Source organism: Leucoraja erinacea, unplaced genomic scaffold (genome assembly GCF_028641065.1).
Source record: "Leucoraja erinacea ecotype New England unplaced genomic scaffold, Leri_hhj_1 Leri_80S, whole genome shotgun sequence".
Lineage (NCBI taxonomy): Eukaryota > Metazoa > Chordata > Chondrichthyes > Rajiformes > Rajidae > Leucoraja > Leucoraja erinaceus.
The window spans coordinates 327,805-351,216 of NW_026576740.1; the positions used below are offsets into that span (position 1 = coordinate 327,805).

Genomic DNA, 23,412 nt, shown 5'->3' on the forward strand with positions numbered 1-23,412 from the left:
CAAGAATGCCTATCACTCTATCCCTCGCCCTCATTTTGGTAAATCCGACCATACCACGGTGCTGCTTCTTCCTGCCTACAGGCAGCAATTAAAGAGCACATCCCCAGAGGTGAGGACAGTACAGAGCTGGTCGGGGAGGGCAGAGGAACAACTCCAGGAATGTTTGGAGTCTGTAGACTGGGAAATGTTCAAGGATTCGGCAACGGACTTCAACGAATACACCACAGTCGTTACAGGCTTCATTAAGAAATGTGTGGAGGACTGCATCCCCATCAAAACCTTCCGAGTATTTCGCAATCAGAAACCTTGGATGAACTTTGAGATCCGCACTCTTCTGAAGACCAGACACCGGGCATTCATGTCAGATGAATCAGTGGTCTACAAGAAGTCCAGATACGACCTTGGTAAGGCCATCAAAAAGGCCAAGAGGGACTTCTGCTCCAAGCTGGAGGATAAGACAGATGTTCGGCAGCTGTGGCGGGGCCTGAATGCAATCACCTCCTACAAGGCGAAATCAGGAGGCAGCTCGAATGTCGGCGAAACATCACTCCCTGACGAGCTCAATGCGTTTTACGCACGCTTTGATAGGGAGAATACTGATGTGCCTTCCCGAGCCCCCATTCGCCGTGATGGTATTTTGGTCACAGTCACAGAGGTCGACGCCAGAAAATCCTTCAGAGGGGTGAACCCTCGAAAAGCACCTGGCCAACTGGCTGGAGTTTTTACGGACATTTTCAACCTCTCACTTCTGAGGTCTGAGGTTCCCACCTGCTTTAAAAGGGCATCAATAATACCAGTATCCAAGAAGAGTAAGGTGACGTGCCTCAATGACTAGCGACCAGTGACACTAACGCCTGTGGTGATGAAGTGCTTTGAGAGGCTGATCATGGCGCAAATCAACTCAATCGACTCTCCACTCCGCTCTGGACCACTTGGACAACAAAAACTCATATGTCAGGCTGTTATTCATTGTCTACAGCTTGGCGTTTAATACCATCACCCCCTCCAAGCTGGTTACCAAACTCTCAGAACTGGGTCTCTGTACATCCCTCTGCAATTGGATCCTCGACTTCCTCATTCACAGACCACAGTCAGTTCGTATTGGTGAAAATGTGTCATCCTCGATAACAATCAGCACGGGAGCACCTCAAGGCTGCGTGCTCAGCCCCCTGCTGTACTCACTCTATACTCATGACTGTGTAGCCGTACATAGTGTGAACTCCATCATCATGTTCGCCGACGACACCACTGTTGTGGGACGTATCATAGAAACATAGAAACATAGAAAATAGGTGCAGGATTAGGCCATTCGGCCCTTCGAGCCTGCACCGCCATTCAATTTGATCATGGCTGATCATCCAACTCAGTATCCTGTACCTGCCTTCTCTCCATACCACCTGATCCCTTTAGTCACAAGGGCCACATCTAACTCCCTCTTAAATATAGCCAATGAACTGGCCTCAACTACCTTCTGTGGCAAAGAATTCCACAGATTCACCACTCTCTGTGTGAAAAATGTTTTTCTCATCTCGGTCCTAAAAGATTTCCCCCTTATCCTTAAACTGTGACCCTTGTTCGGGACTTCCCCAACATTGGGAACAATCTTCCTGCATCTAGCCTGTCCAACCCCTTAAGAATTTTGTAAGTTTCTATAAGATCCCCCCTCAATCTTCGAAATTCTAGCGAGTACAAGCCAAGTCTATCCAGTCTTTCTTCATATGAAAGTCCTGACATCCCAGGAATCAGTCTGGTGAACCTTCTCTGTACACCCTCTACGGCAAGAATGTCTTTCCTCAGATTAGGAGACCAAAACTGTACGCAATACTACAGGTGTGGTCTCACCAAGACCCTGTACAACTGCAGTAGAACCTCCCTGCTACTTTTGCTATGAATGCTAACATACCATTCGCTTTCTTCACTGCCTGCTACACCTGCATGCCTACTTTCAATGACTGGTGTACCATGACACCCAGGTCTCGTTGCATCTCCCCTTTTCCTAATCGGCCACCATTTAGATAATACAGGTGCACAACCTTTTATCTGGAGTTCCGGAAACCGAAAAACTCCGAAAACCGGCCATTTTTTCCAGATGTCGTCTGCGCACCAAAGCTCGCGTTTGGCGCCAAACTTGACCCGAAACGACCCATGGTCAACCCAGGTCTGTACTACTGTAGCGGCTGCCTCCTCCCCGGAGACCGGGAGACGCTTAAACATCTGTAAATCATTGCTTAAATGTTAGTCAGTTAGTTTGGAGGGCTTTTATGTGAAGGGGGGGTGAAGGGGTAAACTTTAATTCTTAGTCCCCTACCTGGTCGGAGAGGCGGGGAGCGGTCAATGCCTTACCGGGTCGCCGTGCAGTAAGCTCTGCAGCGCTGTGGCCGGTGGGGCTGCGGGCGGCGCCGGTTGTAGCTCCGACCCCAGCAACTCTACCCCTGGCTGCGAGGCGCTCCAAATCCAGCGCGGCCCGCGGCCGGACGCCCCAGCTCCGCGAATGTCGGGAGTCGGCGGCGTCGCAGCGCTGGGATACCAGCGGGGAGCGGGCAATGCCTTACCGGGTCGCTGTGCGGCAAGCTCCGGAGCGCTGTGGCCGCCGACTCCCAACATTCGCAGAGCGTCGCTGGATTTGGAGCCGCGCAGCCAGGGGTAGAGTTCGGAGCTCCAACCGGCGCCGCCCGCGGCCGGACGGAGCCCCCCAGCTCCGCGAGGTTAGGAGTCGCCGACCAGGTAGGGGACTAAGAATTAAAGTTTCCCCCTTCACTCCTACTCCACCACCACCACATAAAATCCCTCCAAACTAACTGACTAACATTTATGCAATGATTCTCCCGGTCTCCGGGGAGGAGGCAGCTGCTCCAGACTTTTCAAGCCGCCCGCGCTACCTGCCTAATCTACGCTAAAAATCTTCCATTCGGAAATCCGAAAATGTCCGAAATCCAACAAGTGTCTGGTCCCAAGGCTTTCGGATAAAAGGTTGTGCACCTGTAGTCTATTTTCCTGTTTTTGTCACATTTATCCACATTATACTGCATCTGCCATGCATTCACCCAACCTATCCAAGTCACCTTGCAGCCTCCTAGTATCCTCCTCACAGCTAACACTGCCCCCCAGCTTCGTGTCATCCGCAACTGATGGAGACGAGTCAGAGTATAGAAGAGAGATCGACCGACTGACCAAATGGTACCAGCACAATATCCTGGCCATCAACACCAGCAAAACCAAGGAACTGATTGTGGACTTTCGAAGGGGTAGGATGGGGACCCACAGTCCCGTTTATATCAACGGGTCATTGGTGGAAAGGGTCAAGAATTTCAAATTCCTGGGCGTGCATATTTCCGAAGATCTCTCCTGGTCTCAGAACACTGATGCAATTATAAAGAAAGCACATCAGCGCCTCTACTTCCTGAGAAGATTACGGAAAGTCGGTATGTCAAGGAGGACTCTCTCAAACTTCTACAGGTGCACAGTAGAGAGCATGCCGACCGGTTGCATCGTGGCTTGCTTCGGCAACTTGAGCGCCCTGGAGAGGAAAAGACTACAAGAAGTAGTAAACACAGCCCAGTCCATCATCGACTCTGACCTCCCTACCATCAAGTGGATCTACCACAGTCGCTGCCTCAAAATGGCTGGCAGCATCATCAAGGACCCACACCATCCTGGCCACACACTCATCTCCCCGCTGCCATCAGGTAGAAGGTACAGGAGCCTGAAGACTGCAACATCCAGCTTCAGGAATAGCTGCTTCCCACAGCCATCAAACAAAACTCTGAATTTTAATAGCCCATTGCACTTTATATGCTTATTTATGTGTGTGTGTATATATATATATATATATATATATATATATATTCAATGGTATATGGACACACTGATCTGTTCTCTATTCATGCCTACAATATTCCATTGTACTGAAGCAAAGCAAGAATTTCATTGTCCTATCTGGGATACATAACCATATAACCATATAACAATTACAGCACGGAAACAGGCCATCACGGCCCTACAAGTCCGTGCCGAACAACTTTTTTTCCCTTAGTCCCACCTGCCTGCACTCATACCATAACCCTCCATTCCTTTCTCATCCATATGCCTATGTAATTTATTTTTAAATGATACCAACGAACCTGCCGCCACCACTTCCACTGGAAGCTCATTCCACAACGCTACCACTCTCTGAGTAAAGAAGTTCCCCCTCATGTTACCCCTAAACTTCTGTCCCTTAATTCTGAAGTCATGTCCTCTTGTTTGAATCTTCCCTATTCTCAAAGGGAAAAGCTTGTCCACATCAACTCTGTCTATCCCTCTCATCATTTTAAAGACCTCTATCAAGTCCCCCCTTAACCTTCTGCGCTTCAGAGAATAAAGACCTAACTTATTCAACCTATCTCTGTAACTTAGTTGTTGAAACCCAGGCAACATTCTAGTAAATCTCCTCTGTACTCTCTCTATTTTGTTGACATCCTTCCTATATTTGGGCGACCAAAATTGTACACCATACTCCAGATTTGGTCTCACCAATGCCTTATACAATTTTAACATTACATCCCAGCTTCTATATTCAATGCTCTGATTTATAAAGGCTAGCATACCAAAAGCTTTCTTTACCACCCTATCTATATGAGATTCCACCTTCAAGGAACTATGCACGGTTATTCCCAGATCCCTCTGATCAACTGTATTCTTCAATTCCCTACCATTTACCATGTACGTCCTATTTTGATTTGTCCTGCCAAGGTGTAGCGCCTCACATTTATCAGCATTAAACTTCATCTGCCATCTTTCAGCCCATTTTTCCAAATGGCCTAAATCACTCTGTAGACTTTGGAAATCCTCTTCATTATCCACAACACCCCCTATCTTGGTATCATCTGCATACTTACTAATCCAATTTACCACACCTTCATCCAGATCATTGATGTACATGACAAACAACAAAGGACCCAACACAGATCCCTGAGGCACCCCACTAGTCACCTGCCTCCAACCCGATAAACAACCATCCACCATTACCCCCTGGCTTCTCCCATTCAGCCACTGTTGAATCCATCTTGCTATTCCTGCATTTATACCCAACAGTTGAACCTTCTTAACCAACCTTCCATGAGGAACCTTGTCAAAGGCCTTACTAAAGTCCATATAGACAACATCCACTGCTTTACTCTCGTCAATTTCCCTAGTAACCTCTTCAAAAAATTCAAGAAGATTAGTCAAACTTGACCTTCCAGGCACAAATCCATGTTGACTGTTCCTAATCAGACCCTGTTTATCCAGATGCTTATATATATATTATCTCTAAGTATCTTTTCCATTAATTTGCCCACCACTGGTCAAACTACCAGGTCTATAATTGTTAGGTTTACTCTTAGAACCCTTTTTAAACAATGGAACAACATGCGCAGTACGCCAATCCTCGGGGACTATTCCCGTTTCTAATGACATTTGAAATATTTCTGTCATAGCCCCGGCTATTTCTACACTAACTTCCCTCAATGTCCTAGGGAATATCCTGACAGGACCTGGAGACTTATCCACTTTTATATTTTTCAAAAGTGTCAGTACTTCTTTTACTTTGAACCTCATAGTATCCATAGCTACTCTACTAGTTTCCCTTACCTCACATAATTCAATATCCCTCTCCTGGGTGAATACCGAAGAAAAAAAATTGTTCAATATCTCCCACATCTCTTTTGGCTCTGCAGATAGCTGTCCACTCTGTCTCTTCAATGGACCAATTTTATCCCTCGTTATCCTTTTGCTATTAATATAGTTGTAGAAACCCTTTGGATTTACTTTCACCTTACTTGCCAAAGCAACCTCATATCTTCTTTTAGCTTTTCTAATTTCTTTCTTAAGATTCTTTTTACATTCCTTATACTCCTCAAACACCTCATTTACTTCATGCTGCCTATAATTATTGTAGATCTCCCTCTTTTTCCGAACAAGATGTCCAATTTCCCTTGAAAACCAGGGCTCTTTCCAATTATTACTATTTCCTTTCAACCGAACAGGAACATAAAGATTCTGTACTCTTAAAATTTCCCCTTTAAATGTCCTCCATTTCTCTTCTACATCTTTCCCATAAAACAAAATGTCCCAGTTCACTCCTTTTAAATCATTTCGCATCTCATCAAAGTTAGCCTTTCTCCAATCAAAAATCTCAACCCTAGGTCCAGTTCTGACCTTCTCCATAATTATATCGAAACTAATGGTATTGTGATCACTGGACCCGAAGTGCTCCCCAACGCATACCTCCGCCACCTGTCCCGTCTCATTTCCTAACAGGAGGTCCAGCACTGCCCCTCCTCTAGTAGGTACCTCTATGTATTGCTGCAAAAAACTATCCTGCACACATTTTACAAACTCCAACCCATCCAGCCCATTTACAGAATGTGTTTCCAAGTCTATGTGTGGAAAGTTGAAATCTCCCACAATCACTACCTTGTGCTTACTACTAATATCTGCAATTTCCTTACATATTTGCTCTTCCAATTCTCGCTCCCCATTTGGCGGTCTATAATACACCCCTATAAGTGTAGCTACCCCTTTCCCATTTCTCAGTTCCACCCAAATAGCCTCCCTAGATGAGCCCTCTAATCTATCCTGCCAAAGCACTGCTGTAATATCTTCCCTGACTAGCAATGCAACACCTCCACCTCTTGCCCCTCCAATTCTATCACACCTGAAGCAACGAAAACCTGGAATATTTAGTTTCCAATCACAGCCCTCCTGCAACCATGTTTCACTGATCGCCACAACATCATACTTCCAGGTGTCTATCCAGACTCTAAGCTCATCCACCTTTCTTACAATGCTCCTAGCATTAAAATATGCACATTTAAGAAACCCCCCGTCTCTTATTCTCTGTTATTTCCTTTTTTTTCTTTCTCCTCTTGTGTCCGAGTGCTTCCCTTTTCTGCTTCCTGCCTCCCATTCTGTCTACTAGCTTTCTCTATTTGAGTCCCTCGCCCCAACCATTCTAGTTTAAAGTCTCCCCAGCTGCCTTTGCAAATTTCCCCGCTAGGATATTGGTCCCCCTCGGGTTCAAGTGCAATCCATCCTTTCTGTACAGTTCCCACCTTCCCCAAAAGAAGTCCCAATGATTCAGGAACTTGAATCCCTGCCCTCTGCACCAGTCTTTCAGCCACGCATTTATCCTCCACCTCGCTCCATTCCTACTCTCACTGTCGCGTGGCACAGGCAGTAATCCTGAGATTGTTACCTTTTTGGTCCTTTTCCTTAACTCTCCTCCCAACTCCCTAAATCCTCCCTTCAGGACCTCTTCCCTTTTTTTACCTATGTCATTGGTACCTATATGTACCACGACCTCAGGCTCATCTCCCTCTGATTTAAGGATATCTTGGATGCGTTGAGACACGTCCGAGACCTTGGCACCAGGGAGGCAGACCACCATCCTGGTCTCCCGACTGCGTCCACAGAATCGCCTATCCGACCCCCTAACAATAGAGTCCCCAATTACTATTGCCCTCTTTTTTCCCTACCTTTTGGAGCAACCGGGCTGGAGGCCCGTCCGCTGTCACTACCCCCGGGTAGGCTGTCACCCCCATCCGTAGTCAAACAGGAGTACTTATTTGCGAGGTGTACCGACATTGGAGTACTCACTCGTTCCTGCCTCTGCCCCTTGCCCTTCCTTAACGTGACCCACATGTCTCTCTCCCGTGGTTTTGGAGTGACCACCTCCCTATAACTCCCCTCTATGACCTCCTCACTCTCCCTGATCAGAGCGAGGTCATCGAGCTGCTGCTCCAGGATCCTAATACGGTCCCTTAGGAGCCCCATCTCGCTGCACCTGGTGCAGATGTGGATGTCTGGAGGGCCATCCGACACCATGACCTCCCACATCTGACATCCAGAACAGTAAACTGCCCTGACTCATTCTCCCGCCTTACCCTGGATCTGATACCAGTATAATACAATAGAAACTGCTGGGAGAAATCAGCAGGTATCTGACTCACAACAGCTGCTCCCTCTTGACCTTTAAACTGCACCTTTATTATATAAACAAATATGACAATAAACTTTCTTGAATCTTGAATCCCTGGTAGACTCCAGTACAAGCTGCTCTAAGAATCCATCTCGGAGGCACTCCACAAACTCCCTTTCTTGGGGTCCAGTCCCAACCTGATTTTCCCAGTCTACCTGCATGTTGAAATCTCCCATAACCACTGCAGCATTACCTGTACGACATGCTAATTTTAACTCCTGATTCAACTTGCACCCTATATCCTACTGTTTGGGGGCCTGTAGATAAGTTCCATTAGGGTCTTTTTACCCAGTTCTATCCATACTGACTCCACATCTCCTGTTTCAATGTCACCCCTTGCAAGGGACTGCATTTCATTCTTCATCAACAGAGCTACCGCACCCCCTCTGCCCACCTGTCTGCCTTTTCGATAGGAAGTATACCCTTGAATATTCAGCTCCCAGCCCTGGCCTTCTTGCAGCCATGTCTCAGTAATTCCCACAACATCATATTTGCCCATTTCTAACTGAGCCTCAAGCTCGTCCACTTTATTTGTTATACTTCGTGCATTCATATACAACACTTTAACTTCGGTTTTCACCTCCCCTCCCACACTGGTCACTATATGGCCTCTCTTATCCCTTCTCGAACTTATCCCTTACTCTCCTATCCCTTCTCGAACTTTCCTTCCCATTAATTCGGGAATCTTTTGTAACTTTCCTGTACTAATTTCAAGTCAAATCAAGTTTATTTGTCACATACACATACGAGATGTGCAGTGAAATGAAAGTGGCAATGCTCGCGGACTTTTGTGCAAAAGACAAACAACAAAACAAACTATAAACACAATCATAACACACATATTCTTTTACATAATAAATAATGGAAGGAAAAACGTTCATTTCCCCTTTAACTCCATCTTTATACTCCCAATTTGTCAACTCCTCCCCCCCACTATTTATTTTAAACCCACACGTGTAGCACCAGCTGACCTGCCTGCCAGAACAGGTTTGCTGTTGCTACACATGTGGGTTTAAACTAAATAGATAACACTGTACATAAATACAATCGAAGATAGACACAAAAAGCTGGAGTAACTCAGTGGGACAGGCGGCATCTCTGGAAAGAAGGAAGAGAAGGAACAGAATTCCTTCTCACCAGAGATGCTGCCTGCCCCGCTGAGTTACTCCAGCTTTATACTATCTTCAGTTTACATAGAAACATAGAAAATAGGTGCAGGAGTAGGCCATTCGGCCCTTCGAGCCTGTACCGCCATTCAATATGATCATGGCCGATCATCCAACTCAGTATCCTGTACCTGCCTTCTCTCCATACCCCCTGATCCCTTTAGCCACAAGGGCCACATCTAACTCCCTCTTAAATATAGCCAATGAACTGGCCTCAACTACCTTCTGCGGGAGAGAATTCCACAGATTCACCACTCTCTGTGTGAAAAAAGTTTTCCTCATCTCTGTCCTAAAAGATTTCCCCTTTATCCTTAAACTGTGACCCCTTGTCCTGGACTTCCCCAACATCGGGAACAATCTTCCTGCATCTAGCCTGTCCAACCCCTTAAGAATTTTGTAAGTTTCTATAAGATCCCCCCTCAATCTTCTAAATTCTAGCGAGTACAAGCCAGCATCTGCAATTCCTTCCTACAGATAAATATGTCAAACTCCAGTACAATAGGAACTTTGTACGTTCTCCATGTGACCATGTTGGTTTTCTCCGGGCGCTCCAGTTTCTTCCCACATCCCAAAGACATACAGATTTGAAGGTTATTTGGCGTTTGTAAACATTGTAAATTGTCCCTACTCCCTGGTGTGTAGAATAGTGTCATTGTGTATGGATCACTAGTTGATACGTTCCCCTGCTGCATAACTAAACTAAACTATAGTAAATGAAGTAAACTAAACTGAACTAAACTGAAGTGAACTGTAGGTAACTAAGCTAGAGTAAGTAGAGTGCTGGCGTTATGGGGACACCAGCTGTAACTGTCTCTGTGTGTACAGGTGATCTTCCACCCAGAGTTCCTGTCCTCCACCAGCCCACTGTTGCCGCTCGACTACGAGGAGTTTGTCCGCGGCTGTCACCTGGGAGTCTTCCCCTCCTACTACGAGCCCTGGGGTTACACGCCAGGTGAGTGGGGATACACACGTGTAGCGTTACACGCCAGGTGAGTGTGGATACACACGTGTAGCATTGCACACCAGGTGAGGGGGCTACATGCGTGTAGCATTACACACCAGGTGAGGGGGCTACATGCGTGTAGCATTACACGCCAGGTGAGGGGGCTACATGCGTGTAGCATTACACACCAGGTGAGTGTGGATACACACGTGTAGCGTTACACGCCAGGTGAGTGTGGATACACACGTGTAGCGTTACACACCAGGTGAGTGTGGATACACATGTGTAGCATTGCACACCAGGTGAGGGGGCTACATGCGTGTGGCATTACACGCCAGGTGAGTGGGGATACACGCGTGTAGTGTTGCACACCAGGTGAGTGTGAATCACATGTGTAGGTGTGTTCCCCGCCAGGTGAGTGGTGACACACACAGGTGCTGGTGTGGGACTGGGGGAGAGGGGGTAGGTGAGGGGTGTGAGGATGAGGGGGTGCTGGTGCCACAGAGGGGGTTCACGAGGACGGGCACTACAAGGGTCCTGCCAATCTCACACCTGTTCAACGTTCATAAGTGATAGGAGCAGAATTAGGCCATTCGGCCCATCAAGTCTTCTCCGCCATTCAACCATGGCTGATCTATCTCTCCCTCTCAACCCCATTCTCCTGCCTTCTCCCCATAAACCCCAATACCTGTACTAATCAACAAAATGTAACTTAGAGCATAGAATGTAGAACAGTACAGGCCCTTCGGCCCACAATGTCTATGCCGACCGTGATACCAGCACATAATCCATATGCCTCCATTCACTGCATATCCTGTGCCTATCCAGAAGCCTCTTAAATGCTACTTTCATATCTGACCCCTGGCAGCACGTTCCAGGCACCTGTCACCCTCTAGGTAAAAACAAAACTTGCCCTGCACATCTCCCTTCAATGTTACCCTTCTCACCTTAAATGATGACAATCAGAACCTTGCGCCCAGAAAAGTGATGTTTTCAGATCGGCACATGGATATGCATGGATGGAGGGATATGCATGGATGGAGGGGATGGAGGGATATGCATGGATGGAGGGATATGCATGGATGGAGGGATATGCATGGATGGAGGGATATGCATGGATGGAGGGATATGCATGGATGGAGGGATATGCATGGATGGAGGGATATGGAATATGTGCAGGCACAGGAGATTAGTTGAATCTGGCATGTTCATGGCCATATGGCTTGTTCCTTTGCTGTATAGGTTTATGCTCAAATCTCATTGCTGGTGCAGCTGTTTGTCTGCCGATGCACCTTGTCCGTTATTAGACTCTGAGGTGGTAGTTTTTATCTTGACTTCCCCACAGCTCAGCTCTTATTTAATTTAGTTTAGTTTGGTTTAGAGATACAGCGCGGAAACAGGCCCTTCGGCCCACCGAGTCTACACCGACCAGCCATCCCCGCACACTAACACTATCTTACACACACTATGGACAATTTACACACACACCAAGTCTAACCTACAAGCCTGTACGTCTTTGGAGCGTGGGAAGAAATGGACGATCTCGGAGAAAACCCACGCGGTCACGGGGACGACGTACAAACTCCGTACAGACAGCGCCCGTAGTCAGGATCGAACCCGGGTCTCTGGCGCTGCGTGCTGTAAGGCAGCAACTCTACCGTTGCGCCACTGTGGTTGCTCATTTACTATGGGCAACAATCCTAAGTCTAAACCTCCGTCTTCCAATTCCTCCTCAACCTTTCGTTGGCAAGGATACACCTTCATCCCAATCTAATGAAACCTCTTGGCACTGCCTCCAAGCCAGGTATATTTTGAAGTAGAGGCTGCAACTGCACACAGTATTCCAGGTGTGACCTCACCAATGGCCCATGCAGTTGGATGGCTAAACCTACCTGATCTGCCCGTTGCCAAACACTTTAACTCCCCCTCCCATTCCCACACTGACCTTTCTATCCGGGGCCTCCTCCACTATCAGAGTGAGGCCCAATGCAAATTGGAGGAACAGCACCTCATATTGTGGGCAGCTTTCTTTCCCTCTCTCTCTCCATCCCCCATCCTGACTGTCTGACTATCCTCCTGATTACATTTTATCTTTGTATGCTTTGTCAGCTTCCCCTAGCTAACTATCATCGGTTCTCCATTTTCCTTGATCTATGTCCTCTTTGATCTTGTTTTCTCACCTTACCATTCCATATCTCTGTGTCTCCTTCTCCCGCTGACTCTCAGTCTGAAGAAGGGTCTCGATCCGAAACATCACCCATTCCTTCTCTCCAGCAATGCTACCCACCCTGCTGAGTCACTCCAGTATGTTGTGTCTCACTTGGTTGTAAGGATTCCTGTTTTTGTACTCTAGTTTATAGATACAGCATGGAAACAGGCTCTTTGGCCCATCGAGTCCACACTGACTATTGATCACCCGTTCGGGCAAGTTCGATGTTATCCCACTTTCTCATCCACTCCCTATACTCTAGGGACAATTTACAGAGACCAATGAACCTACAAAACGAGATATGGGAGGAATTCAGTGCCATAGAAGGCTGTGGAGGCCGGCAGAATGGAGTTAGCATACCTGCCAACATTTGAAAATGTAAAATCTCACTCTGAGTGCGCGGGTTTACGGGTGGGGTCATACCCATGTAAGAGTACAAGAATGCATAACTTGTTTATTGTGTATTTGTAATACAGTTTATTGTGTATAGGGGGGTGTGCACGTAAGGTCACTGGGTCATAGGGCTTGACGCACGGAGCCGCTCAATCCATCTGGAGGACATCTGTAACTTCCGGTATATGTTATTAATGCAAGAAACGCGTACTTTCCTACCTGTTAAAAACCGCCAAAATGTTGAATTTGTGCGCTGTAAAAAATTGTGGAAGTCGGGGTAAGTGTGAGACATGTACAACTTCAGAATTCCAAACGTGAAGCGAAATGAAGGTAAAGAGAAGCGAGAACTGAATGGACAACAGCAGCTAAAGTGCTTGGCGAACATTGGCTGTGCAGATATCGGAATTGAAAATATTGGGAATTATCGCGTTTGCTCACTGGATCAACAGTAAGGCATTATTTGTGTTTTTTCTTGATTCCTTTGGTATCTAAAAAGTCTCAGAAGTGATAAATCTGGCTGTAAATTTTGCTTCAGATACATTTTCATTTTTAAAACCCACTTGGGAACCATGGGCGATTTAAAAAAATTACACTGAGATTTATCACTTCTGAAACTTTTTAGATGCCAAAGGAATCAAGAAAAAACACAAATAATGCCTTAGTTGATGAAATGCAGTGAGCAAACGGCCAATGTTCGCCAAGCACTCTGGCTGTTGTTGTCCCTTCAGCTCTCGCTTCTATCTACCGTCATTTCTCCTCTCTTTTGGAATTCTGAAGTAGGCTAAATGTCTCTCACGCTTATCACGATTTCCATAATTATTTACACCGCAAAAATTGACAATTTCAGCGGGTTTTAACGGGCCCGCTACGGTGGAAACAATGGTAAGTGCCTACCTGCAGTTCTTTCTCTCTTCTCTCTCTCTCTCTCTCTCGCTCTCTCTCTTTCTCTCCCTCTCTCCCCCCCCTCTCCCTCTCCCCCCTCTCTTCCTCCCTCTCTCTCTCCCTCTCTCTCTCCATCTCTCTCTCCCTCTCCTCTCTGTCTCTCTCTCCCCCCTCTCCCTCTCTCTCTCTCTTCCTCCCTCTCTCTCTCTCCCTCTCTCTCTCCCCTCTCTTTCTCCCTCTCTCTCTCTCTCCCTCTCTCTCTCTCTCTCTCTCCCTCTCTCTCTCTCTCTCTATCTCTCTCCCTCTCTCTCCCTCTCTCTCCCTCTCCTCTCTCTCTCTCTCTCTCCCTCTCTCTCTCTCTCTCTCTCTCTCTCTCTCTCTCTCTCCCTCCCTCTCCTCTCCCTCTCTCTCTCTCTCTCCCTCTCTCTCCTCTCTCTCTCCCTCTCTCTCTCTCCCTCTCCCCCTCTCTCTCTCCCTCCCTCTCGCTCTCCCTCTCTCTCTCCCTCTCCCCCCTCTCTCTCCCTCTCCCTCCCTCTCCTCTCTCTCCCTCCCTCTCTCTCCACTCTCTCTCTCTCTCTCTCCCTCTCTCTCTCTCTCTCTCTCCCTCCCTCTCTCTCTCTCTCTCTCTCTCTCTCTCTCTCTCTCTCTCTCTCTCTCTCTCTCTCTCTCTCTCCGAAGCTGGTCGGCGATTGGCCGCAACGTCCCTCGGAGACAGCGTCGGATTGGCCGCCGAGTGACCAGCGCATTACGTGATTGGACACAGTGCCCTTAGAGACAGCGTCTGATTGGACGGACATTTTTCGGGAAGCTGGTCGGTGATTGGGCGCAATCCCCTTAGAGACAGCGTTTGATTGGCCATTCTTTCCCCCTCATTTCAAAATCGTTTAATTGGCTTGGGTAAAATTGTAAATCGTCCCCAGTGTGTGTAGGATAGTGTTAGTGTGCGGGGTGTCCCAGTGTGTGTAGGATAGTGTTAGTGTGCGGGGTGTCCCAGTGTGTGTAGGATAGTGTTGGTGTGCGGGGTGTCCCAGTGTGTGTAGGATAGTGTTAGTGTGCGGGGATCACTGGTGGGCATGGACTAGGTGGGCTGAGGGGCCTGTCTCCAAGCTGTATCTGTAAACTAAACTAATCAGCAAACTTAGATCCATTGCGAGTCAAGTCAAGTTTATTGGTCACATACACATACGAGATGTGCAATGAAATGAAAAGTGGCAATGCTCGCGGACTTTGTGAAAAAGACAAACAAACAAACAACCAAACAAACTACAAACAGAATGGAACAGAATCACATATACTTTTACATATTAAATATTGTGGGCGGAAGGAAAAAGGGAAAAAAACAGCAATTAAAAAAAAGCAGTAGAGTGGTTCAGTAAAGTTAGTCCCTGGTGAGATAGGAGTTTACATTCCGAATGGCCTCTGGGAAGAAACTCCTTCTCAACCTCTCCGTTCTCACAGCATGGCAACGGAGGCGTTTGCCTGACCGTAGCAGCTGGAACAGTTCGTTGCAGGGGTGGAAGGGGTCTCCCATGATCTTATTGGCTCTGGAGTTGCACCTCCTGATGTATAGTTCCTGCAGGGGGGCGAGTGAAGTTCCCATAGTGCGTTCGGCCGAACACACTACTCTCTGCAGAGAGAGTGCTGCACCAAGTGCTGCAGAAACTCAGTGGTTCAGGCAGCACCAGTCAGATTGAAGGCCAATAGTCTTCACTCCTCATACGACCCTCTGACTGCTCCCACTGTCTACAACACTTCCTGGATGGAGGATCTCTTCCCACCACCTTCTGGACACAATTGCCATTTCCAGGGAGCGAAATCTCTACCGAAATGGAAAATATCTCGGAGATTGAGCGTCTGGATTGGGCGTGGCAATGAATCAAAGGAAGAAATGCAGCCGGACGGCAGGCGGACTGATTTGAGTTTTATATATATATAGATATAGAAGATAGATAGAAGATAGATGAGCCAAACTCATGTGAGTGACCCTAGTGTAGATGGGACATGTTGGTCGGTGTGGGCAAGTTGGGCTGAAGGGCCTGTTTCCACACTGCATCATTCTATGACTAAAAAGTGAAGAAGAAAAATGCATGTAGATAAGTAGAGCAGATTTGAAAGAGGAGTGAAATGTAAAGGCAGAGAGAGGTTTATGGGTGGAAAGGAGCATAGGAAAGGAAGGGGAGGGTGGGCTTGGGCAGATGGATGAAGGAAAAATAGACACAGTGCTGGAGTAACTCAGTGGGTCAGGCAGCATCTGTGGAGAACATGGATAGGTGACATGTCACAGAGTGTTGGAGTAACTCAGTGGGTCAGGCAGCATCTGTGGAGAAAAGGTATAGATTATATTTCGGGTCAAGACCGTTCTTCAGTAATATTCATGATGTGACATGCATAGACATTCCTGAATGTTTACCCAAACCATCGTGAGCTACTTTGTTACGGTGCTTGCCCTCTCCTATAATGTATCTGCTGCCTTGGGTGATGCAGGACAGGACACGAGCTTTGGGACACGGTGTGAAGCTGTTGCAGTCTGTCCCAGCCTGGTAAAAACCTGGATGGAGTGGTTGTGGAGAGGATGTTTCCACTAGTGGGAGAGTCTAGGACCAGTGGCCACAGCCTCGGAATTAAAAGACATTCCTTTAGGAAGGAGATGAGCAGGAATTTCTTAAGTCAGAAGGTGGTGAACTGTGGAATTCATTGCCACAGACAACTGTGGAGGTCAAGTCAATGGACATTTTTCAGGAGGAGATTGATAGATTCTTGATTGATACAGGTGTCAGAGATAATGGGGAGAAGGCAGGAGAATGGGTTTGAGAGGGAAAGATAGATAGAGTCATAGAGTGATATAGTGTGGAAACAGGCCCTTCGGCCCAGCATGTCCCATCTGCACTAGTCCCACCTGCCCAAGTTTGATCCATATCCCTCCGAACCTGTCCTATCCATGTACCTGTCTAACTGTTTCTTAAATGTTGCAATAGTCCCTGCCTCAACTACCTCCTCTGGCAGCTTGTTCCATTCACCAACCACCCTTTATGTGAAAAACATACCCCACAGATTCCTATTAAATCTTTTCCCCTTCACCTTAAACTTATGTCCTCTCGATTCACTTACACTGGGCAAAAGACTCAACCATATCTATTCAAATCGTGACTTTATACACCTCTATTAGATCATCCCTCATCCTCCTGTGCTCCATGAAATAGAGTCCCAGCCTACTCAACCTCTCCCTATAGCTCTGGCCCTCTAGTCCTGGCAACATCCTTGTAAATCTTCACTGTACCCTTTCCAGTTTGATAATAATAATAATAATAATAATAACTTTATTTATAAAGCGCTTTTAGACAACATCAGTTACCACAAAGTGCTGTACATGGGAAGTCAACAAAAAGTTATTACAAACTACTAAAACCATTAAGACGACAGGACTATAAAAACAGTAAAAATTAAAAGACATTAAAAGCACTAAAACAGGAACAATGTCTCAGCCAGTGTCGAAAGCCAGTGAATAAAAGTGAGTTTTTAGGGAGGATTTAAAGATGGACAGTGATGGGGCCTGTCTGATCTGCAGCGGCAAGGTGTTCCAGAGTGCCGGGGCAGCAACAGAAAAGGCTCTATCCCCTCTGAGCTTCCGCTTAGACCTTGATGACATCTTTCCTATAACATGGTGCCCAGAACTGAATACAATACTCTGAATGCAGCCTCACCAACTTCTTATGCAACTGCAACATGACCTCCCAACCTCTATACTCAGCCTGACCCACTGAGTTACTCCAGCACTCTGTGAAACGTCACAGAACAGGGCAAGATTAACAAGTTTGCTGATGATACAGAAGTGAGTGGTTTTGCACATAGTGAAGATGGTTGTGAAAGATTGCAGCAGGATCTGGATCAATTAGCCAGGTGGGCAGAGGAATGGTTGATGGTTTCATGGTTCCTTGAAGGTCGTGTCGCAGGTGCATCAGGTGGTCAAAACGTATTTTGGCACTTTGGCCTTCATCAGTCAGAGTATTGAGTATAGAAGTTGGGAGGTCATGTTGCAGTTGTATAAGATGTTGGTGAGACCGCATTTAGAATATTGTGTTCAGTTCTGGGCACCATGTTATAGGAAAGATGTCAAACTGAAAAGAGTACAGAGATCCCCATCCTGGATCAGTCCAATCAGGGTTGTGTCATCCGCAAACTTGAGAAGCTTGACAGAGGTGTCTGTGGAGGTGCAGTCATTGGTGTGGCGAGAGTAGAGGAGAGGGGAGAGTACGCATCGTGCGGTGCTCCTATGCTGAGCGTTTGCGGGTCCGAGATAAACTTTCCAGTCTCACATGCTGCTTCCTGTCTGTCAGGAAGCTGGTGATCCACCGACAGAGGGGTTCAGGCACAGTCAACTCAGAAAGTTTGGAGCGTAATAGCTCTGGCACAATGGTGTTGAATGCAGAGCTAAAATCAACAAACAAAATCCTCGCATAGGTCCCCTGGCGGTCTAGGTGCTGGAGGATGAAGTGTAGGCCCAGATTGACTGCATCATCCACAGATCTATTGGTATGGAAAATGCAGAGGGTCCAGCAGAGGGATTGTGATATTTTTCAGCTTGGCCAGCACAAGCGTTTCAACGGTCTCCATGACTACAGAGGTCAGTGCGACAAGCCTGTAGTCATTAAGACCAGTAATCCTTACCTTTTTGGGTACAGGAGCAATCGTGGAGACTTTGAAGCAGGCAGGGACGGTACATCTTTGCAGGGACTGGTTAAAAATGAGTAATTGGGTGTGAAGTGTTGGTTGGGGTGGGAAAGGGTCCACTCTTTTCATACTGGAGGCCTTAAGTAGGTGTGAGGTGGTGAATAGGAAGGAGAGGGTGCAGGGTTACGTTTCTGATTTTCAAACCTGCAGTAAAACTCATTCAGGTCGTTCGTCAGCTGACGATTGTCCAAAGATCGGGGGGCTTTCCTCTTATAGCTGGTGATTTTGTGCATGCCCTTCCACATTGAAGAAGAGTCACTAGTTGAGAACTTGCTCCTCAACTTCACAGAGTACATTTCCTTGGCGGCTCTGATTCCTCTTCTCAGCACTTTATCGATTAGGTTATCTTTTAACTCTTTAACGATTAGGCTATCTGCTTGACGCAAGTTTGCCCCCCCCCCCCCCCCCCCCCCCCCCCGATCTCGAAATGGAAATGTTACATCTGTATATAATGATACCATTAAAATGTATATTTATGTCACAAACTATGGAATTCATATTTTTCAGTATTGTTATCAAGGAAAAGAAAGCAGTTCCAATTGTTTGATATTATTTGATATTGTTTAAAATTATTCATATGGAGGAGAAAATATAATAGCTATAAAACCTACTTTAATTTTGCAATCTCGCTAAAGATAATCCCCCTTTCCCTCTTCCCTCCCCCATATCTCTCTACCCTCCCTTCCCCCTCTCTCTCCCCCTCCCACATGCCCCCTCTTTCTGGGGGGGGTGGCGAAGAGGAAGGTGGCGCGGGCCCAGCGGGGGTCATCGGTAGTGGTGGGGGTGGTGTGGACCCAGCAGGGGTGGCTTTGGCCCAGCAGGGGTGGCATGGGCCTGCAGGGGTGGCATAGAACCAGCGGGGGTAGCGTGGGCCCTGCAAGGGTTGCATGGGCCCAGCGGGGATGGCGTCTGCCCTGCAGGGGGCAGCGGGGGTGGCGTGAGCACTACGGGGGTGGCGTGGGCTCAGCAGGGGTGGCGTGGGCCCAGCGGGGGTGGCGTGGGCCCTGCAGGGATGGCATGGGCCCAGCGGGGGTGGCATGGGCCCTGCAGGGGTGGCATGGGCCCAGCGGGGGGTGGCGTGGGCCCAGGGAGGGGGTGGTGTGGGCCCAGCGGGGATGGCGTTGGCCCAGCGGGGGTGGTGTGGGCCCTGCATCTCCCCTTTGGACGGCCAAGTTGGCATTCTGGCATTCCCATTTGCCTGCATTTGGCACATAGCCTCTAAACCTTTCCTCTCCATATATGTGGCCCAATGCCTTTTAGAAGTTTTTGAGTGGCACAGTTGTACAGCTACTGCCACACCCTGAGAGACCCGGTTTGGATCCTGATCTCGGGTGCTGTCCGTGTGGAGTTTGCACGTTTTCCCTGTGACCACTTGGGTTTCCGCCAGGTGCTCCGGTTTCCTCTCACATCCCAAAGGTGTTGCAGGTTTGTAAGTTAATTAGCCTCTGTAAATAGTCGCTACTGTGTAGGGAGTGGATGAGAAAAATGGGATAAGATAGAACTAGTGTGAATGGGTGATCGATAGTTGGCATGGACTTGGTGGGCTGAAGGATCTGTAGACTTGAAGTCGCAATTGGAAACATAGAAACATAGAAAATAGGTGCAGGAGGAGGCCATTCAGCCCTTCGGGCCAGCACCGCCATTCATTGTGATCATGGCTGATCATCCCCAATCAATAACCCGTGCCTGCCTTCCCCCCATATCCCTTGACTCCACTAGCCCCTAGAGCTCTATCTAACTCTCTCTTAAATCCATCCAGTGACGTGGCCTCCACTGCCCTCTGTGGCAGGGAATTCCATAAATTCACAACTCTCTGGGTGAAAACGTTTTTTTCTCATCTCAGTCTTAAATGACCTCCCCTTTATTCTAAGACTGTGGCCCCTGGTTCTGGACTCGCCCAACATTGGGAAAAAAATTTCTGCATCTAGCTTGTCCAGTCCTTTTATAATTTTATATGTTTCTATAAGATTCCCCCTTTATCCTTCTAAACTCCAGTGAATACAAGCCTAGTGTTTTCAATCTTTCCTCATATGACAGTCCCGCCATCCCAGGGATCAATCTGGTGAACCTACGCTGCACTGCCTCAATCACAAGGCTGTCGGATTGTATCGGCACCTCTTGCATCTTCTAGCAGTTCATTTACTGCTGTGTTTGACATCCCAAAATGCAACGGCTCACCCTTGCGCAGATAAAACTAGGTCTGCCATCTCCGTCCACATTCCTGTTGTGTCAATGTTGACTTTCCTCGACCTCCACAGTGACACATCCACATACTTACGACCCAGCCCATCTACTGTATATGTTCAAGTGTGGGAAGGAACTGCAGATGCTGGTTTACACCGAAGATAGACTCAAAACGCTGGAGTAACTCAGCGGGGCAGGCAGCATCTCTGGAGAGATGAGGTTTTCATCCCTCTAGTTTCCATCCCCCTCCTGACTCTCAGTCTGAAGAAGGGTCTTGGCCCGAAATATCACCCATTCATTCTCGCCAGAGATGTTGCCTGTCCCGCTGAGTTACTCCAGCATTTTGTGTTTATTTTCATCACGGACACAGACAAGGGTGGCGCAGTGGTAGACTTGCTGTCTTACAGCGCCGGGTTCCATCCTGACTGTGGGTGCTGTCTGTATGGAGTTTGTACGTTCTCCCCGTGACCGTGTGTGTTTTCTGTTTGTTCCAGTTTCTTCCCACAGTCCAAAGACCTATCGGAATTGTCGGTTAATTGTAAATTGTGCCTCGTGTGTGTAGGATAGTGTAGTTCCCACGGTAGACTCACGATACACTAAGGTAAACGCACGGGCCACTACGTTCTTACAACGAGTTCAAATGTTTCAATTCTTAACCACAAGAGTAAATTTGACTCGTGGAAAATTTTAAACATGTTTTTCAAGAGTTGACAAGTTTCACGGGTACGTGCCGTTAGCGCCACGAGTCTCTAAGTTGCGTCCATGAGTTCCGACGTTACAGCTGCGTTAATTGTACGTTATTACCACGAGTTTTAACTCGGGATACCTCTTGTGTCAACTCGCACCGTGAGACAGGGGTTTTAGTGTGCAGGGATCGCTGGTCGACGTGGACTCGGTGGGCCCAAGGCTCTGTTTTCGTGCTGTATCTCAAAACTGAAATAAACGTAGCAGGTGGGCCCCACGATAAATGGGAATCGGTGCTGAAAGTCCATTGTCACGCCGGTCACGTTGGGATCTGTGCGGGATGGTTGGGTTGGATGGCCCATGCATTGGCCACAAGCTGTCCATGTGTCACAACCGCTCCGGTCAAGAAGGCTCACCAGCGTCTCTTCTTCCTGAGGAGACTGAAGAAGGTCCATCTGCCTCCTCAGATTCTGGTGAACTTATACCGCTGCACCATCGAGAGCATCCTTACTAACTGTATCACAGTATGGTATGGCAACTGCTCTGTCTCCGACCAGAAAGCACTGCAGAGGGTGGTGAAAATTGCCCAACGCATCACCGGTTCCTCGCTCCCCTCCATTGAGTCTGTCCAAAGCAAGCGCTGTCTGCGGAGGGCGCTCAGCATCACCAAGGACTGCTCTCACCCCAACCATGGACTGTTTACCCTCCTACCATCCGGGAGGCGCTACAGGTCTCTCCGTTGCCGAACCAACAGGTCCAGGAACAGCTTCTACTTAACTCTGCACCTTGGTGATTGCCATTCACCTCCCCCCACACCCCCCTCCCCCGGACACTCCTTCCCCCAGGAAAATTGCACTACTATGTACGTATGTATATATATTTATTGCTCATATTCTATGTTCGTTCTTCTGGGGAGATATAACCATATAACCATATAACAATTACAGCACGGAAACAGGCCATCTCGACCCTTCTAGTCCGTGCCGAACACATAATCTCCCCTAGTCCCATATACCTGCGCTCAGACCATAACCCTCCATTCCTTTCCCATCCATATAACTATCCAACTGCATTTTGTTGTCTCTGTACTGTACAATGTACAATGACAATAAGGTTTGAATCTGAATCTGAGTGGTAATGCCGGTCCAGAAGTCAACATTCCAGGGAGCGCGGACTGTGGGTCATTGTGGGAATTGTGTGACTTATAGTTCAGCTGCATATCATGTCCAGTCCATCTCAGAATCATCTCTCCTCTCCCAGCGGAGTGCACGGTGATGGGAATTCCCAGCGTTTCCACCAATCTCTCCGGTTTCGGATGCTTCATGGAGCAACACATCACGGACCCTTCTGCCTACGGTAAGATGCCATCATCGATACTGGGTTGGGTTACGGTTACGGTCACACTGACAACGCTCCTCAGATCTACTCCTGACTGCCCTAACCTTGTTGACTATAATTAGTGTTTGTACGGTGCCATTACGCAGCGGGTAGAACTGCTGCCGCTCAGCAACACAGACCCAGCTTCAAGGCAAGTCAAGTCAAGTCACATTTATTTATATAGTACATTTAAAAAACAACTCTCGTTGGCCAAAGTGCTTTACATTTGTTATAAGAATAGTATAAACAAACAAACTACATACATATATACATATAGCCCTCGCTCAGTGGACATCAGGAAAGGCTTGGGTGTATAATCGGAAGCTCAGAGGGGATAGAGCCTTCCCTGTTGCTGCTCTAGCACTCTGGAACACCCTGCCATTGCACATCAGACAGGCCCCCTCACTGTCCATCTTCAAATCCAGTGTTAAAACACATTTGTACTCCCTGGCTTTTGACCATGCCTGAGGCTTTGCTTCTGTTTTTATTGTTTTTAATGTTTCTTTATTTTACATATCTTTTCCTACTATTTCTTTTGATTGTTATTTTTGGTGTGTATTAACTTTTTTGTCCATGATTAGTGATGTACAGCACTTTGTTGCAACTATGATTGTTTTTAAAGTGCTCTATAAATAAATTATTATTATTATTATTATTATTATTATTATTATTATTATTATTATTATTATTATAGATAAGTTTTTAGTCTTGACCTAAAGGAGTCAATGGAGGGGGTAGTTCTGATGGGAAGGGGGATGCTGTTCCACAGTCTAGGAGCTGCAACTGCAAAGGCGCGGTCTATCGACCCTAAGCTTATGCCTAGACCACGGGATATTCAGCAGCCCCA

At 47.4% G+C, this 23,412-nt stretch overlaps 1 protein-coding gene across 5 annotated transcripts in view; it reads left to right on the forward strand.

Moving 5' to 3' along the window:
• LOC129694815 (glycogen [starch] synthase, muscle-like) overlaps positions 1–23,412 on the forward strand; it is a 220,717-nt gene that overhangs the window by 172,645 nt on the left and 24,660 nt on the right. For all 5 annotated transcript variants that reach the window (XM_055631573.1, XM_055631575.1, XM_055631572.1 and 2 more), the window contains 2 exons: positions 9,991–10,117; positions 22,449–22,544. In XM_055631573.1, coding sequence (XP_055487548.1) covers positions 9,991–10,117; positions 22,449–22,544 — 223 coding nt within the window. The remainder of the gene's footprint in view (positions 1–9,990; positions 10,118–22,448; positions 22,545–23,412) is intronic.